This window comes from Fringilla coelebs (genome assembly GCF_963513975.1).
Source record: "Fringilla coelebs genome assembly, chromosome: 2".
Taxonomy (NCBI): Eukaryota; Metazoa; Chordata; class Aves; order Passeriformes; family Fringillidae; genus Fringilla; species Fringilla coelebs.
In genome coordinates this window covers 6,046,666-6,065,627 of record NC_140029.1, presented here as the reverse complement: position 1 = coordinate 6,065,627, position 18,962 = coordinate 6,046,666, and the positions used below count along the sequence as shown (strand labels likewise).

General features: G+C 42.0%; 1 protein-coding gene across 6 annotated transcripts in view; it reads right to left on the bottom strand.

Moving 5' to 3' along the window:
- Positions 1-384: 384 nt before the first annotated feature.
- The window catches only part of AGPAT3 (1-acylglycerol-3-phosphate O-acyltransferase 3), an 87,098-nt gene continuing 68,520 nt past the window's right edge, over positions 385-18,962 (bottom strand). For 5 of the 6 annotated variants that reach the window (XM_084224431.1, XM_084224433.1, XM_084224430.1 and 2 more), the window contains 8 exons: positions 16,663-16,889; positions 11,340-11,509; positions 10,991-11,152; positions 9,394-9,547; positions 8,891-8,993; positions 6,440-6,515; positions 4,111-4,309; positions 385-3,453 (listed from right to left, as the gene is read on the bottom strand). In XM_084224431.1, coding sequence (XP_084080557.1) covers positions 3,365-3,453; positions 4,111-4,309; positions 6,440-6,515; positions 8,891-8,993; positions 9,394-9,547; positions 10,991-11,152; positions 11,340-11,509; positions 16,663-16,840 — 1,131 coding nt within the window. In that variant the 5' untranslated portion in view covers positions 16,841-16,889 and the 3' untranslated portion in view covers positions 385-3,364. Of the gene's footprint in view, positions 3,454-4,110; positions 4,310-6,439; positions 6,516-8,890; positions 8,994-9,393; positions 9,548-10,990; positions 11,153-11,339; positions 11,510-16,658; positions 16,890-18,962 lie in introns of those variants that run through there. The other variant, XM_084224434.1, reaches the window with a different exon arrangement.

The following is an 18,962-nucleotide window of genomic DNA, read 5'->3' as shown; positions in this document are numbered from 1 at the left end:
TTGTGCCTTCCTAACTCAGTGATGCCACGTGGCCAGCAGTCCCCAAGCTCTCTCACCAGGTTCTCAGATGTAGGTCAACGCGACGCTCCTTTGGAACTGCAAATCCCACTTGGAGAGCAGCATCATTGCTGTTGGTGACAATGACAAGTGCTGCCAAGGCCAAGAGCACACATCTATCATCTGCCCATGTTAGTCTGAGAACCGTTCCTCTTCGGAGTCAATGCTGAGCTCCAGGGCAGTCAGCTTGCAAGTCCATACTGGAAAACTCTATTTACTCCAAACAAATAAACAATAAATGAAAATTCTGAAAGATGGAGAGAAAAAACACTCCCACAGCTGTAAGTTTATTAAACCTAGCATGGTTGAAAAGCAAAAGACGAAAAACATGATATATTTTTGTTTATTATTGCTCTTAAAGGGCTTGGTAGTCAAATATACAAGCTATGCTCTATTAAACCAGAAGAAAATATGATATAAAATCTATGCTCACTTTTCCAATCCAATCCAATCCACCTGCTAATCTTCATTAGTGACATTAACTTCAGCTATTTCCAGTCATTTTAATTGATACATACTCTGTGTACGTGTGCGCGCGCGAGTATAAAAACCCCTATTTGAGAGATAAAATTCAAAATGAAGAGATTTGTGTTGGTTTTGTACTGTTTTGTGCACTGCTGTAGGTTTCAGTTTTTCAAGTGGTTACTGATATGTCTGTTTAGAAGAGCAAAATTTAAGTATCTGATGATGTATTTATTATATTGTCAAAAAGAAAGCATGACCAATAAGTTATGATAAGAAAATATGAAATGTTGATTATTCTCCCCTTGATGTACATGCACTAATCCCATGATCCTGAATAGGGAGTTACATGCACTAAGAGGAGAAAAGGATCCTGTAAAGAGAAAGGCTATTAATTCCTTTCTCCTCTAAGCAGCTCCCCTCTTCTCAGCATTAAGAAGAGATTTATTTTGTGACATTCTCGTCATGCCCATTAATATACTGCTCAAAATGTAAGTATAAAACATAGTCAATGGTCAGCCTGCTTAGCAAGCCTCTTCTGCTAAGCCAGTACAATTTATATATACTCAATATCATCTTCAGGAAGCAAGTATACAGCATTTGTAACATCTTTCTAGGAAGCAAGAACTATACCCATTACTGAATTACTTAAGAAGAAAGAAAAAAAAAAAGGAAAAAAAAAAAGAACCCCCCCCACTGTTCTCAGTCCTCTGGTTAAAAACAGGGAAAAGCCAGAGTTAACTTTATCAGCATTTGGATGCCTGACTGTATTTGAAGGAAAATTTCAAAAACATCCAGCAAGGAAAACAGAGTTATGGCTAGGCTCTGCTCTCCTCAGTTCCCATAGCATATTTCAAATTCCACTAACATTTGCAACAGATTTGCAGCCCCCCTCTTAGGGAAGATTTATTGAGGGGACAAAGATGACACACTAACGTTGGGGGTCTGGGTACAATGATTCAGCAAGGTGGAGTCTAACAGGAGACAGACAGAACTCAGGTGAGCCTTCAAATGCTCTTGTTGAAAAGACCACAAATAAAAATCAAGTGCATGACAGAACAAGTGATTAATGACCCCAAGTAAAATATTTTTCTAAGTTACAAAATTGCTCTTCCAGTGTTTGAAAACAGAAAAACCTGTGGGAGAAGAGGTTACATTCCAACATTTAAGAGCAAATTCGGAAAGAAGGTAAATTATTACTCTCTTATCTTGGTTACTGGAGCAAAGATGAAAACAACAACCGGTGCTTTGATAAAATCTGCTCTTTACAAAAGTGAGATAAATATTCTAGTGGCAGCAGGGTTAAAGATACAGACCCTGAGGGTTAGCTTCTGCCCTCAGCTGTAGATCTGCAACTCATTTCACCCACTTTCTGCAAGCAGCCAAATGCAGATTGTGACCTTCAGACTTGAACATACAGGTATAGTTACCATCTGTTTGCAAATAATTCCCCAGCTATGCATACAGCAGCAACCTACAGAAACCTCCAAATGTGCGTTTGTAAAAAAAGGAAAGGAAGAAAGGAAAAAAGGGAGACAGGTACAGACATGATTCTGAGCTCTAATTTTAAATGAAAAAGACCAAAATGTCAACAAGCAAAACTAAAGATACTTAAAATCCCTGAAGAGACCTTATACTCTTTCTAACGCTTCAACAGCACAGCCCACCTTGCAAAAAACTTCACATGAACATCTAAAGCATGACCAAGTCAAAAGAGCAGCACATCCTATCCTGACACACACAGGGTAAAATCCTGGCCCCATCTCAATCCATGCTGAAACTCTCATTAGAAGTTCAAGAGATACCAGCATTCCAAATTTGACTGCTACAGACCCCTCCTTTTCACATTTTTTACAAAAGAAGACATTTTGAAAGCTATTGTGCTGATTTCTAGTGCTGCCTCCCAGTTTACTGAGAGAGGTTGGCTGAACTGGACTTTGGTAATGAGAGATGCAAACAGAAATATAAGGAGAATTGAAAAAATTTCCTTCTTTGCACAACTCTAAATCCCACAGCCAACCACTAATTAAAAAAACCCACAAAAAACCAAACGGGCCCAAACAGATTCAAAATTATGGAACATGTTTGATGTGAAACAGGGCAAACAGCACTCAAGACTGAAGTAAGATTTTGAAATTAAACAGCCTTGAGCAGTTAGCAGGAGATAGGATGAGAGTGTTATCCCATTGGATCTGTTCTATGGGATGTGCTGATGGATAACACACTGCTTCCAAACTCCACTGTCTCCTGCCTTACAGAAGTCTTAAGATGTTGCCTGAAAATAAAAAGTGTAACATACAAACAGGATTTCATCTGTAGCCACGACAACACAGCCAAAAAGACTCTAACCCAACGAACACCTGTCAATTCATTTAAAGAGGGTGTTTTTTCCTGGCTCATTAGTAAGAGAAGTTGGAAATCAATAAATGTTACATTGGCTTTAGCAAGAGGAAACATTCAATGGCTCCTGTTGTAAAAGTGAGTGTAGTGCTCTTGACAGAAACCAGTTTTCAGTCATCTGAAGATACACGTGGCCATTGCCAATGCCCTCTTTTCTCCCCCACCCCAAGTCCCCCAACAAAGCAAGAAAAATTAGTTTCTTCTTCCACCCCACCCCAGATTTTCTCCCACAGCTTGACTACAGTAATCCTTGAACAGGCAGAAGGTTGGTGCATTCTCTTCAGTCGATGCCTCCACCTTCTTCATTCTTGGCTCAAGTTTTATTCATTAATATTAGTCATCAGTTATTAAGAAAAAGATAGTTTCTAAGTGTTTGTTGTTGTTTTTTAACTGAAGTTAATCGGATACCATAGTCTGGTTATATGTGCTGAACTGCAGCCGTCAGTTATTCCTTTTTCTTGAATTCCTGGTTGCCATAGCTGGAGCCTTTTTCTATTTCAGTTACTCCTATCAGTCTACGAACTCCAAAGGAAGCTTTAAAATATAACAGAGAAATGAGAGGCACATTAAAAACAGTCCAAGCATCCAGGGAGTTACATGTAAGCACACGAGCAGAACCCAATCCCCAAGTCAGCAGTGACCAACAGTGCACTGTACGAGGCTGCACAAGGCTCACAGGTCAAATGACACTCAAGGAGAGGGACAATCCGGATTTAAAAATATCATTATTGCTTCTCCTGGTTAACAGGACATGTAGCATGAACACTGAAGCATATCCCCTCCCTCTACTTCCCCTTCTTTTATTGTTAGGGGTTTTTTGTTGGGGGGCAGGGGGAAGGGAAATTTTGGTGGTATTTATGTATTTTTTGTTTGTGGTGATGGTTTTCTCTGTTTTTTTTAAATTCTCAGACAGGTTGTCCAGTGAAAGTATTTTTTCCTTTGGGCACCATAATAATGGGCTACACGACTCACCTGCTATCACTACAGTTTTTGCTTAAGTTTGCAAAAGATTAAATCTTTTGAAACAATAAAAATGCTGTACAACAGAAAGACTAATGAATGAGCTCCAAATATTTTCCTGCAAGTCCCATTCTCATTCCCATTCCCATTAATCAAGACACAGGATTTGTTGGAGGTATAGGATCCTGTTATGTGTCACACTGGGCTTAGCATCTTCTCTGCTTTTATTACCTGCTCCTACAAGTCCCAGGAATGCAAGGATAAGGAGAGGTGATCCACTTGCAAAAACTCCGAAGCCAAATGTGAAGAGAGGAGAGAGGAGAACTGTGGCCCAAAAAAGGAAGTTTAGGAGAGTCCATGGTCTCCTAGGAGGTTTAAACTGCTTGCCAGGAAATACACCTTCCTGATTATACATCTCTTGCAAAGCATCCTGGGGGAAAAAGAAAACAGGTTTATAATGTTTGCACCAAGCAGCCCAAGATTAGTCAGCTCCAGGACAACATTCAGGACAGTATCTGTGCTACAAACTCATCAAAAGGGCACAGCATCCAATTCCATCTGCTGTCACTTATTTGGGCATTTCTGTTGACCATCCAAGTGACCTTTAAGCCTTTTGAAGGCAATTTTGGCACCATCAAAAACTGAAACATTATCATCCTCTCTACTACCAAATAGTTTCATCTTGCTAATTAATTGCTTAAGAATTTAGGGCAGCTTCAGGCCAGAGACACAGTTCAGACACTACCAACCCTCTTAGCTGGGTGCTTTTCCTTCCTGTTTTTACTTCCAGAAAGGTCAGCATGATTCAGCAAAGCACAGCAGAAAAATTCTGTGTGGAGAGCCAGGAGGGGAGGGCAAGGAATGAGCTGAGAGCAGAGACAGCACCACACCAGCCCTAATCCCAGCCCTGCAACAGAGCCACTGCAGCCCAAGCTGAGCCTGAACACACCACTCAAAAGAACAAGGCCCCCTCCACCTTCCCTCAGTCTGTAAGACTGTTCTTTAAGGTTTCCAAGGCATTACCAAGGATGGCTCAAGTCCAGCTATTTCTAATTTTTATTTCTTACTTTTTAAATTTCCCTTACAAAGGACTGAAAAGTGCAAAGCATTCCTTGCCAAAACCAGCCTTTGGAGGACATATCCTCTGTGCATGAAGAGGATTCCAGTTACAAAGTCATTGCAATAAATGGAATGAGAGGATTCCAGTTACAAAGTATTGCTAACACTGTAAGATCAATATGTATAAAAGATCAATATGTATAATACCCATGTCCATAAGCAATACCTCCCTGTCAACACCTCACAACAAAGCTGAATAGAGGTACAGCCAACATCAGGAGGGACGAGAGGAAATGGTGTCACATTGCACCAGGGGAGGGTTAGACTGTACATTAGGAAAGGGTTGTAAAGCAGTAAGACTGTCCAGGGAACTGGTAGAGTCATCATCCCTGGAAGTGCTCAAAAAAACCCTGTGGATTTGGCACTTGAGGATGTGGTTTAGTGGTGAGCATGGTGCTGGTGCTGGGTTGACAGCTGGACTCTGTTCTTAGAAGCCTTTCTCAACCTCCAACACTATTTGGTTTTGTAGACCTGCTAAGGGAGGTGGGGGGAAAAGATCATGAGCTACTGCTCTTTGTAAGATAACCTCTCTCCTTAACTAAATCAGAGTTCAGATATTCAAACAAATTAGGTTGAAATAAATACAATGAAATTCAGAACAATTTGCTGCCTACCTAGAGACTGAGCATAAGCTTGGCAATGTTGCAGCACAGGTCATCATAGCTGGGGAAAGCCCAGGACACTTTACCTTTCTGTGCTCTGCTGTCTTCCCAAAAGATCAGCAACACAGAAATCAAGATACACTTTTCAAGTTCAATAATCCACCACTTAGGGCTGAACAACAATTACAGCTCTCTCCTACTCCCCACAGAAGTGTTAAATCTGTGGTCGAGAAAAATGGATTTTTCTAACCATCTAAGGTTAGAAAAAGAAATGACACAAGGAAAAGCTCTGAGCCATCTGAAGGCATGCTGGGCACATGTTTTATCAGTCCCTGGCAGCAGATCCCAGGGACTGTCTGTCCCATGTCACACACCACTGCAGAAGTATTAGCAGGAGGCAGAAGGAAAGTGACAGTGGAAGAAAAATGAAAGCAAAGAACAATTGCAGCTGAAAGCTGGGACCGGCTGTCCCTGACAGACAGTTATCACTCTTCTCAAGTGCCTAAAAACACCCACAGGGAAAATGGAGCCTTTAGAAATGCATGAGACAGAGATCCAAGGGCTGAAAAATGTAAAAAGACACTGGATTGCTATTAGTCTTCCACAGCTCAGGCATATCTCTGAATTCTACTGTGCTTCCTGGCAATTTGAGACCTCACTACCCAGCCCTCTGCTGCCAAGGGGCTCCTCAGTCCTGCTCCTTCCAGCACTTTGAGGGATGGCTGCCTAGTTATACATAATATCCTCTCCATCCAGTGCAAGAGTGTGTATTACTCACTGACTTAATACACTCCCCTGTGCAAGTCCCAAAAGGCAGAATAGAAAGTAAAGCTATTTACCTTTTCCTGGTAAAGCTTATGAAGCCAGTTTGCAGCTTCCTTTTCATCTTGAGGGATATCTTCCAGAGGAAATCTCCTAGTTTAGTAGAGAGATTAAAAAAATTGAAAGAAGAAAAACAACAACAACAACAAAAAGAATTAAGGGAAAATCAGGTATTTGGTTTTACGCCTCTCCTAGGGAAGATCTTCCATTCACTAAAGGGCAGAAATCACAGGCAATAGTGTCACTGATGGCAGAGGTCTTAAACACAGAGAACTGGCACTTAAAATCTGAGGTTTTAGGCTGGGAATTGGGTGCTATTTTAGACAAAAGAAACTGTACAAGCTCCTGTCAGTTTCAGAGCACATCAGTAAAATCATCATTTCCCATTCAAACACTGTTCCTCCTTCACCAGATCCACCACTGGCTGATTTCCAGTGAGCTCAGACTGAGTCACTCGGAGCTGGGAAAAGAAAAGCAAGTGGAAAACCCAAGGATAATTGTTGGCTACATTTTGGTAGTGAAAACCGTATTTTGGAAGCAATGGGAAAGGCAACGAAACATTCACTTTATACCATCCCTAAGGCAAACATCTGCAGTGACTGCACTTGTCCCTCTTTGCCTCTGCAGCCCCACAGACTGAGGCACATGGTTCTGGGGGTGACAATTTTGCCCAGTGCCAGCCCTGACTTGACCTCACTGAGAACAGGTGCCTTGTCAGAGCCTCTCTGTAGTGATGAAGAGCCAACCATTCCCCTGCATTCTTCTGTTTTCTAGACCCTTCCAAGCCCAGACCCTCTATGATTCTGTGAATTTGTTCTAATTCATTTCTAATGATCCCATAAGCCCACTGAACAACAGATCTGGCAGATTTACTTACATGAGCTCTAACAAGAGAAACTGCTCATTTCATATGAATAATGCTCAATAAAAGCTCAGTGAAAAGCCATTTGCTGAAAGCCTTCTGGTGAAGTCACTGCGGTGTTGCTGTCACCACTAGAGGGGACTCACAGCAATCACATTTGGTGACTTCCTGATTATTTCCTCTGGAGGCAGTCGGGATAAAGACTGGATCCACTGCAGAGCTAAGCTGCTTACCTCTGCACAGGTAACTATGTCTGCACATACCAAGAACAAGAGCTTATGTGCTTCCCTTCTCTGAGCCACGCTAAGTCTGTTAGCACAACAAGGGCATGCTCCATTTTCAGCAAAACATCTGTGAAAACAGTCTCCTTACTCTCATAGCTTCTTCCCCAAAAGAGAGAAAAAGTGTAGAAAAGCACCTTGAGAATATTCATTCCATCCACAATCATATTGTTAATCTAATTATCTAAGCACAGCCATTTGCAGGGTGCAATTAGTAATTTTACCTGGCAACATCACCCTCAACAGACTTTTACAAACCCAAACCTCTTCTAACTCTATTGAAAACTACATTTCTCTTCTTTCCTCCCATTACCTCTCCAAGAAATGAAAGAAAATTGCACCTCCATTAGAAAAAAAGCATATTTAACTGAAGGCTGCCACAGTTCAGTGTATAATTAATAATTATACAGATGTGCATCCATGCATGTGCACCTCAGACCCAGCTAGATATCCTACATGCATTTGCTATCAGTGTGGAATTACAGGTGGAACTGCCTGACCAGCTGTTTTGCTGGCTGGCAAATTGTCTGCTCACTTTCCTCATCAGGAATATGTCTGGCAAGTGTAAATAGTGAAAATGAAACCCCTTGCAAATGAGCAACTCCACCTCTCCATGGACAGCTCCACAGTATTCTTTTCAGATGAGAAACTAAAATGTTGCAGATGTTGCAGCAACACACAGACCCAAACATAGGGGAAAGGTGTGGGGGGAAGGAAAAAGGCTTTTAAAATTTTTTTTCAACTTTAGAAAACCAAGCATCAATCACATGACCAGAATACAGCAGTGTTTTCCAAAGGGTGGGTGAATCCCCCAGAGAAGCAGAAGCAAAGTGTCTAAAGAACTCTGGAAAGAATAACCAGGTCATGTCTCAGGTACAAACATAAAAGGGAAAAGAAGAAATTCAACAGAATTGGTAGTTTTTATGATCACAAAGAAGCCTTTGAAGCAGAAGGCAGCAAGGAGAAAGCAAGAAAGAGAAGGGGTGTTTGTGCATGCAAATGTGTACGTGCTGCATGGGGTTAGCTGTTAACAGCTACTCTTTGAGGCAAAGGAACAGTGAGGAATGTGAGTAATGTCCCACCTCATTCACAGGATGTCTGAATTTCAGCATTTTTAAATTTTTAATCTGCTGATGAAACCATGTGAGTGAGGGAGAGAAACTGGCATGTAAAGGAGCTTTAGACTATTTACTACAAGGGACCACTGAAGGTGAAGGGCAAGGAGAAGTGGACTACAGGAAAGGAAATCACCCTGTAAAATCTGAATAAACTTCAACATGCTAAGCTATGCATCTTAGGCCTCACCTCCATCAGTAAATGCTCACCTTACACACATATCTGCTTCATATTTCTTTCCATAAAGAATTCCTAATAAAGACGGGTTCTTGTTTCCTCTGAAATTTAGTGTTACATCATACACTGCTGAAACTGTTAGGGAAAAAAAATAAAACAGGACTGTTACAGCAGCAATTCTAGCAAGCTCCTTCTGGCATCCTTGCTTGAGACAGCACAGAGCCTTGTGCAAGCCTTGCATTAATGATGTGTCAGAGTCCTCCACTATTCTGTGTTTACACACCACATTTATCTGCACCAGCCCCCTGACACTCCCAGCTCTGTAAAACACCAGATGACTTGATGAACTAAGCAACATAAAAAGGTTTTTAGTATTTTTTAAGACTGGTATCTGACAGTTCTGTGGCAATTTACAAATTACCAGCTGACATGCTGGATTCCTCATTACTGCCTGCTCACTAATTGTAACGAATAACAGAGCAGACTATGCTGGTGCTAAACAACAGATTACAAGTGCTGCAAAGCTTGGCAGTACCTGTTCCCCTGAGACACTGGACAGCAGTGGTGAAACCTTTGGTTCTGGGCAACAGGTGGTATTTCAGTTTAGGCAACCCCTTGGATTCAGCTACTTCCATACTGATGCGGTGCTTGGTCTCTGTGAAACGAGTTCCTTCACAGTACAGCAGAAACTGTGCAAGACAAAAGCAAAAAAAAACCCCAAGGATATCTTGAGATACCAAAAAAAATCCAGCAGTATACTGAAAATTTGTCCAAGATAAACATACATGTGCACACACTTCAGTTGTCTCACCTCTTCACCAAGTATTAGGCATAAGCACCAACTCCCAGCTCATTTACCATTACCTTTGCATTTAACAACACTTGTACCAAATTTAAGGTGGCAAAGAGACAGCCCTAATTGTGGCATTTAGAATGCACAGAAATTAGGAAATTGATCCACTCAAGTCAATTTTAATCATGATTTCAATTATCAAGCAGGAAGCCTTGATTTAAATAATCAATGCTAACTACATTTTGCACTTCTATTTTCTAGTTGTTTTCCCTAGAGACTCGTCCTTGGTTCTCAGTTGTAGAATCATTAAAATGTATAGATCTGAAGCTCAAGTTCAGTCGTGAGATTTTCTAATTGGTAGGGTTTATTCTGTTTTTTCTTTTCTTCCCCACACTCATCACAAAGATATATTCAATATAATTCATATCTATATATTCAAGCAATTAAGTAGCTTAAAATACATTCTCCAGATTCTTACTTTTTTCTATCTTTATAATGGTAGAAAATTACAATGCATTCACAATGTTCTAGTTAAGGCTTAATGTTTCACTATTAATTTTAACAAGCTGTACTGGATAATACTGAAAACTCACTTAAAATGCATAAAAAGCCCCTTAATGTTTTATAAGCCAAATAATTGTACATTACATGTGCTGCTATAAAAGTAAAATTGAGAATTTATCAAAACCTTTGCATTCAAAGCTGTAAGAAGGTTAATGGGTTGATTACACCACTGTGCTGCTGCAGTGAAGTTTAACAGCATTGCCACAATGAAACAGAGATGTTTTACCCTTGATTTTAAATAATGTCAAAATAAAAAGGAAAAAATGTAACTGCAGAAGCAGATATAAGCTTGCCATATGTTCTCACAGAGACTTTTTGGGAAACCTGCAATTTCACAGATCAATGAACACACTAACAGGAACTTTCCATCAAAATCCATGGCCTGTGCAGTCAAATTCACTTCTCCAAAAAAGATTTTTTTGTCGATGTGTCTTTTCAGCCTACCTGAGAAAATATTATACAGATGTAGCAATCAAATGTAAGGGTTTTTTTGAAATAGGCAAAAATAAGTTTGGACAGAATCATTGTATCACACAAGCCTGATTTATTAATGATTCAAGCTTCTGAACTGTTTCCCAAATGGTTTCCCTTACCAATAGGCAAACAGCACTTTTCTACCAGCATATCCCAAAAGACCTCCTGAAACAGAGCATGGCTTTTCTGTGACAACTCTGGGAAGCGAGCACACCTTCTCCTGACACACAAAGCCACAGGCACCAGTCTGTCACTGCTTCACTGCCAGCAGCCAATACCAGAGGAGGGACTCAACACTTACCCACATATATTCAGGATAATCAGACAAACGTTTCAATCCCTCAATGACTGTATCTCTGTCCTCTTCCCATTTCCTTTTGCAGAAAACAATCTCAAGGAAGTACCACGTCCAGCCAATTAGGGGCACATAGAGCAGCTCTCTCTTAGCAAGAACTTTGGAACTCTTGGAGAGAAAACAGAAGTGACAATCCAAAAATGTCATCTGCTGATTTGTGCAATGAGGTCAAACACATTAAAGCTAAGATGATTGAGTTGGATCTGGGAACTTAAATGCAAAGAAAGTGTTTATAGATGGGTTTTAGGCAGACCTGCCACCCTGCAGAGGAAGGGAAAGCTCATGGCCCACATACCCCCAGCACTCCAAAGCGCTCCGTCATCGTCCAGCCGCACAGGAAGTCGATCTCAAAGTTGTGGTTCAGGATGATGATGACATGTTCCTTCCCAAAGGTTTTCACCGTGGCCTCGTCTGAGAACAGGGTGCACTCTGTGCCTGACCACCATTCCAGCAGCATTACCAACTCTAGCAAACATGATGAAGGTGGAGAGAGGAGTCAGGGGTACCCCTCACAGGAAGCATTTAGAGTTTCCTCCTCAGCCCCATTCACTGCCCAGCCTCTCCTGACTGCCAACACCATCACCTGCCCAAACCCACCCAGCAGAGATGAAACAGAAGCTTGGAAGGGTACAGACCACACCATATTACCATCCCTAAGCAGTATTTAGGGCACCAGACATATGCATTATGGATAATTCAGCAAGTTTTTAACAGTGACAAGTCTGGGCATTGCATTACAAATGCAAAATTAGATGACCACTGGAAAAAAAAGCTCAAAGACTTTTATGCCTGAAAACAGACAGTGGAGCTGTTGATTGCTCCACTAAATGAGCACAGTTCCTCCCAGGTGGAATAGAAATTATGCATAGATGCAGCCTAATGTTTTTACTCCACATGAAACAAGCCTTATGGAGGTAAACAGACCAATAAAGGTCTTTTAAAGGGATGCAGTGACATAGATCTTCCGTGATAGATTTTAATATTAAAACACAGGGCTTTAATTGTTCTGCATTATGATCATCCACAGAGAGTTAAAAACAGCAGAAAATTGAGCTAATTTATCAAAATACCTGGGCAAAGACAGGAATGGTAAATTTTGTCTTCCTTTTAGTGCAAAAGAATGAGCCTTTTCCCCTCCATTTACTCCAACTTTAAAAGTATGACAGCAACTCTTTTTCCACCCAGAACATTTGTTACCCTTTTTTATTTTCCACCTCCCCTTTTTTCATCATAAACTCCCCTTCCACTTAAATTCAGCATGCACTGACTGTAGTTGCTATGGTTAGCTTATTTCCCTCATTTCAGTAGATCAAGGCAGATGGAAGGCATTGCTTGCATCATGGGACAACTATAAAAAGTATGAGAATAGTTCAACCTCCCAGTAGGAAGATTTGCTTCCCTGTAAACTGCAGTCATTGGTATTTTTTAATTTCAATGAGGTATGGTTGAAATAAAAACGTGTTTGCACAAATATGGCAGTTAAAAAGAGTCCAACCCTTCCCACATGACTACACCTGCAGGTTCCCCCTCTCTTCCCTCCATCAGGCTCTGCCAGGAGGTTTTTCAGCTTCCCACTGGGAGTTTCTGGTTCTGCCAAACAGGGCAGCACCTTCCTGCACAAGGGTTTCTGATCAGTGGGATCAGACAAGCTCATCTATCCATACTGCTAAACAGGAGTTTGGGATCCAGTCTTGTACCACACCAGAGAGAGGGCAAACACAGGATTTGGGTGAATAATGGGGAAAACCATGTTTAAAAGTTTAAAGTGTTCCAGCACTGTTTTTTTCACTCATGACCACTTACTCACCCACCAGGTTATTCTCCTGTACCACTTTCAGCACTTGCTCATTTGGAAGAACGACAAAGTTATGCACCTTGCTGGCCAAGAGAGCTTAACCCCAGTCAACTGGAAATATGGCAGAGGAAAGACAGAATTGTCTTGTTCCTTCATACCAGGTACAGGTTTCCATCACTGCTCCCCAGATTTGCATGCTTTGTGTTCACTCACCTTCCTTTCTCTGGTTACCCTGGCTCAGTAAAAGGGGAAAGAGGACAGCAGGAGTGTCCTCACATCACCTTCCAAGCAGGTGGCCAGGAGAATGGAGCAGTAGTACCAAACACATCGTGGTACTCTGAGCAATTTTCCCTTTCCATTGCAGACTGTGTACCAAGGAGGAACATCTCCAGTACCTGCTACATTTTCTTATAAAAATTATAATCATCTGTGTGTGTTTCTTCTTCAAAATCAGGGAAGAAAAATCTGCAGAGGCCAGTGTGGATGTGACTTTCTGCAGAACCTTTCTCCCTAGAACACTGGAGGATTTGCCAGAGTTCATACTGAGAGAGAAGGGTTGACAAGCCAAAGGATTAACATGAGGAAACAGATTGTCCCTTACAAGTGTGCTGACAAATGATGTAATTATAACCAGGAGTGGGCTCATTTCCTTTTTTCAGTGTGTGGGTTACAGCTCCTTTGCGTGGCACTGATCCTATCAATGCTACACAAGAAATCCCTCTGAATGAAGGAATGGCAGCACTTGCACTGCCCAGGACAGTTCCTGTAGGGAATAAGCAACACCTGGCATCAATCCCCCCTGCAGCTGGGGGTCCCACACACCAAACCAGGTGCATTTACAGCCAAGCCCCCCAGAAACAAAGCAAGCAAGGGGCACAGCACATCCCTCAGCTGGAAGTACCAACATTTGAGAGGTTATTTTTGCAACAGGACTAACCCAAACACGCTGCACTCTCCAAGGGTGTGATTCATCTGAAAGGAGCTGACGTGGGAGAGCTGCAAGTACAGACGACCTGTCATGAATTTATGGGTTTATGTTGGGGCCAGAGCCTGAGAGGCTTCCTTCCCCAAATGTCTGTCAGGAACATTGGATAGAGTCTCTCTCCCTCTTATTTGGAAGCTGGGCTTTATGTATTTGAGAGGAGATACAGTAAGAACAGAGCCTGGTTTTCAGTACAGAGCCACACAGGATCACCTTTGCATCCCTCCCTGCACTGATCCTCTGCCAGCTGGGCAGAGCAGCTTCTCTTACAGACCCTCAGCCTAAAACCACAAACAGCTTGGGGAAAGTGAGCAAAACATAGCATCCAGGGCAGAGCACCAACCTACAGCTTCCTTGCCAAAAGGCTTCTCTTTACTGAAACATATTTCATTATGAATGGTAACACTGGATTTACTGCATTTACACAGCTTACCTAAATTGCTATAAATCACAGTTGAAGAGCATATTCTGGCAGCTCTTCCATTACAGGCCATCATCTCTCTGCAATCCCACATAACATTTACATTGATTTTCATAGTTTAATTTCCCAAGATGTTAATTTATAACAGGCTACACACTAGGGGTTATCCTATGTACAACCAATTATCTACTCAGCTTCTCCCAACCTCTTTGAACAATGGTGTGGGTTATTTCCAGTGTTTAGAGGATGTAAGACAGCAGCATTTACAGTGTGGGGTTTTTTTAATGCACAATGCTAAGGGCTGAGCCTAAAGACTTACAGGAGCAAGCAGCTCATATCCTCAGAAAAGCTTAACTATTAATGCAGCAATAGTTTTCAGCATGAGATCAGATTCTAGATTTTTGAAAGCACAAAGAAATTCTTACAAGCAAATTAAAAATAAAAACTCCTATATGTCCCCACTCTCATCCAACCAAACTAATTTTGAAGTTTCTACTAAGCTCTTCTACTACAATGCCTTTTTTTCCTGACAATTTGCTTGGTAGTCTATTTCATTTCCTCTCTCTTGCACTTCTCAGTAGGCAGGACAAAAAGCACAGTAAAGGCAATGACAACAAGCTTAAAAAGAGACTGAACCAGACACCTCAGAGAGTTTTTGTTGGTGATACTTCACATGGATGATTTATAAAATGTGGGTGCCTGTCAGTGGACTGCTGAACTGTAATTTCAGTGTTCATTCTGATGACTCATTTACCCAAAGTGGGAGTTGGATGCTGAGCTGAGCACTAAGGTAAGTGGCCATGCATACTGGGAAGGGATGGAGAATGGAAAGCAATTAGATGATTCACTGCTGAAACAGGAGGTGACATTTGGGCTAAGGAGCCTTCTAAACACTCTAAACATTTTCAGAAATCCAGCTCTGTGAGAAGAAGGCTTCCACAGGGAGGAAGTTTTGCATTGGTCTGACAGAGGAGAACAAAGAAGCTGCACTCAGTACAGAGCTGATCCATGGGCAGAAGAACTACTGAAAAAATGCTCCCAAAAGGAGACCCTGGCCTCACAGATGGACACTGAAGGGTGTAAGTGGATTCTGAAGTTTGTCACACAGTTTAGCTGCACACATCTACATGAGACACTTTAAGATAGACCTCTCCCTCTGCAGCCCCCACCATAAACCTGGCCTCCTACATGATCAATACTGCTCACGTGCTCAGTACCTGAGCCAGTCTCACAATGGTGCTGATACTGGATGAAGATGGCATTGAGACACAAGTAACAACTCCTATCAGCCCAGATAAGGTTGGAGGTGCAGAGGATCTTTACTTCCCACTTTTTTGAATGACAGAGTGACAACACACTTTAGACTCTTGACTTCTGTGTGATTTCCCAGTATTCCAGGAAAAAAAAAATGCTGTTTTGACCTGCTCTGAAAAAATCTACATCTAACTTACCATTTCTCTCATCTCTGTGTGCAAACAGATACAAGTGCAAATGTGGCTGCAGCTCTCTTCCCGGAGAGCAGCAGGCACAACTTCCCCAGGATTTTTCATGGGGAAGGCAGTGAGAAAGCTCAGAGAAGAAGAAAAGCAATTCTTATCTCTACTTGCTGCATCTGTTGTTTGGCACATGTGGAATGTGTTATGGAAACTGTTTACCCAAAAGGGATTTGTTAATTGGACACTGGTGATGGCTGTTTTGGATTAATTGACCAATTAGGTCAGAGCTATGTTGTGACTGCCTGTAAAGGGTCACGGGTTTTTCTTCAGTATAGTTTTAGTTCAGTTTAGTATAGTATAGTTTTTAATATAATATAATATAGCTTAATAAAGCATTTGTTCAGCCTTCTGAATCATGGAGTCATTGCACATTTGTGGTGTTTGTGAGGGTTCCCAGGACAAAGTGAGAGATGAGAATTTGACTCCTTGTTTTCTGAAGGCTGATATGATATGATAGGATATGATATTAAAAGAATGCTATACTAAAGAAAGAGAAAGGATACATCAGAAGGCTTAATAAGAATGATAATGAAAGCCCATGATTGACTCCTCAGAGTACAATATAAATGATAGTGATTGGTCATTAAGTAAAAACAATTCACATGTTTGGATAAACAATCTCCAGACCACATTCCAGAGCAGCAAAACATGGAGAAGCTAAAGCTTCCCAGGAGAAGAAATCCTGGCAAAGGGATTTTTCAGAAAATATGGTGACAGCATGTTATTCCCCAGCTGGGGGTCGTCCTGCATCGATACGTATATCCATGTATTTCTTTTGGTTAACAAAAGCAAAACCAAGAAAGGCCCCGCCCCATCCCATCCCATCCCATCCCATCCCATCCCATCCCATCCCATCCCATCCCATCCCATCCCATCCCATCCCATCCCATCTCATCCCATCCCATCCCATCCCAGCATACTCACGGCTCCACAGGGAATAGGCAAGGCGACAGTTTATTCGGCGATAGAGCTGCTTGTTGATGGGCCAGAGGAGCAGCGTGCATAGTTGGATGAAGTTAATGATCAGTCCACTGACAACAAAGACGAACCCAATGAGGAGGTGAACTATGAACTGGGTCTTCAGGAAGGCAATGAAGCCCATGATAACCACTCAGAAGCGTGTGCAAGGGCCGTCACTCAGAATAACTGTCCTGAAACAGGGAAAAAAAAAAACCAACAAAAGAGTCAGATGGAGTGGATTTGCAAGCTCTGAGGAAGGACAAAGCAAAAGCCCTGAAACAGTCCAGGCTCATTCATCAAGAGGAACCCAACCCAATAAACACTGTGCTCTCCAAGCTTGCCTCATGCAGGTCTTCACACAATAAACTGGTGATGGTGCAAATCCCTGCCCAAAATAGGAAGGAATCATTATTTACAATTTACAGCCCACCAGGAAGATTATTGTTTGCTGAAGACACTAATCTCACACCTCTCTTCAAACAAATACCATATAATTGGGAGTTAATGCTGGGAGGAACACAGAGCCCTGCAGTCACAGTGAGCAGTGGGCAAACAGGGGCTTTATCTTTAAGGATGCTGCTCTGAACTGCAACAGGAGCCTCACCCTGCAAAGAGCAGGGCTGGTCACACACACCATCAGTCTGGCCAACACTAAGGCAAGGAAATGGAGATCAGGTATTCCCACATTCAAAACCCATGCTGGAGAAGGTTTAATAACTCTTCACCTTGTCAAGACACAGTTCTGGGATCAAACATACCAGTTAGTGTGAGGGAAAAATGTAAAATTATAAAAAGGCCTTAGGCTATGTAGCAGTACAAACTTGATCTAGAAAGGGCATTGGTGTAGAATCTTGATTCCACCAAATCAGCACTTAACTCTGAGCCTGTGCCATATTTATACCAGGTGCAGAAAGACTGGCAAGGTCTGAACCAGCAGAATGCCACAGGAGCTTAGACAAGCCTGATCCACTACAAATCCTGCCAGCACAAAGTTAAGCCAGCAAACTCTATTTACCAAGCCACCAAACTGAGTTTATTGCAAACCCCACAATATCCAGCACCGGCCTGTTTGACCTGTTGGGTACTGGAAATCACAGCCTCAAGGTCTCACCCAAAAAATAAAAGTTTGACCCTGATTTTCTGCCACAGCCACAGCTTGCTGAAGGTTTTCATGCTCAGTTTTCGCAAGTGTGGCAAATGACCAGATCGAGCAGTAGATGATAACAAATACTTCTGACAAACCAGGCATCCCAAGGTGATGTGGACCTGCTGTCTGAAAATAAAGCCCCTGCCAGTTGTGAAGAATCAAATAATATTCACTCACCACCAGCTTACTGTGTGCTGCTATTTATAAAACTCTACAGCAATTTTATTGTGAAAGCTTGTTTTCTATCCTCTCTTCTGCCAATCAGGTACAGCCTCTCAAGGCACAGAGTGTCTAGTTTTTGCACAATTAACATCCATTTGCATCATTAGTAACCTATCCACTTCAGAAGCACATAAGAGAGGCAAAAAAAAGCCTGGTTGAACACAGCCAGTATTGTGCCTACCACAGAAAGCAAAGCAAAGCAAGATGAATAGTATTGGAGCTCATGATAAATAATCTAAATTCTCCCAGTGTCTTCCTGTAAGGATGAAAGAAACATTTCTTCCACGGATAAATTACTTTAAGAACAGCTGTTGGGAAGCAGAGACTTCTGTTTGAAAAGGAACAAGTGGAGCCCTCCTTCCTCTTCCCTCCCCAAAAGGCTGCAGTTGTCTCACACAGCCAAAACACCACCCCAGTGTTCACACATTGCCATGTGGGAGGCAGCTGTGGCATCCAGTGACTCCCGAGCACTGGGCTTGTTTGTCTTTTCCACTGGCACACTCTAATAAATACTGCCAAACATTAAACACCAAGTTCTTCACTTCCAAGAGTCATTCTCTTCATCTGGTGTATCTCAAAAGCCAGTTCAAACAAACAAGAAAAGAACAATTCCCTCCACCCCTGCAAGCTATTTCTTGAGTTCTTGCTTGCCCTCTGCAGAGCCACATGCAAGCAGCTTTGCTGATGACTGTGTCCAGTGTCAAACCATTCAAAGGCTGGACTTGAGGATCCTGGAAGCTCTTCCAACATGATTTTATCTGTGACAGTCATAAGAGCAGCACTTAGAGGCTTTTTCCACACAGCCTGGCCCCTCTCAGACAGGGGCACAAAGCAGACAAACGGCATAAGGAGGAACAGGAATGTCAGGTATTATCTATCCTCAAATCAAATGGTT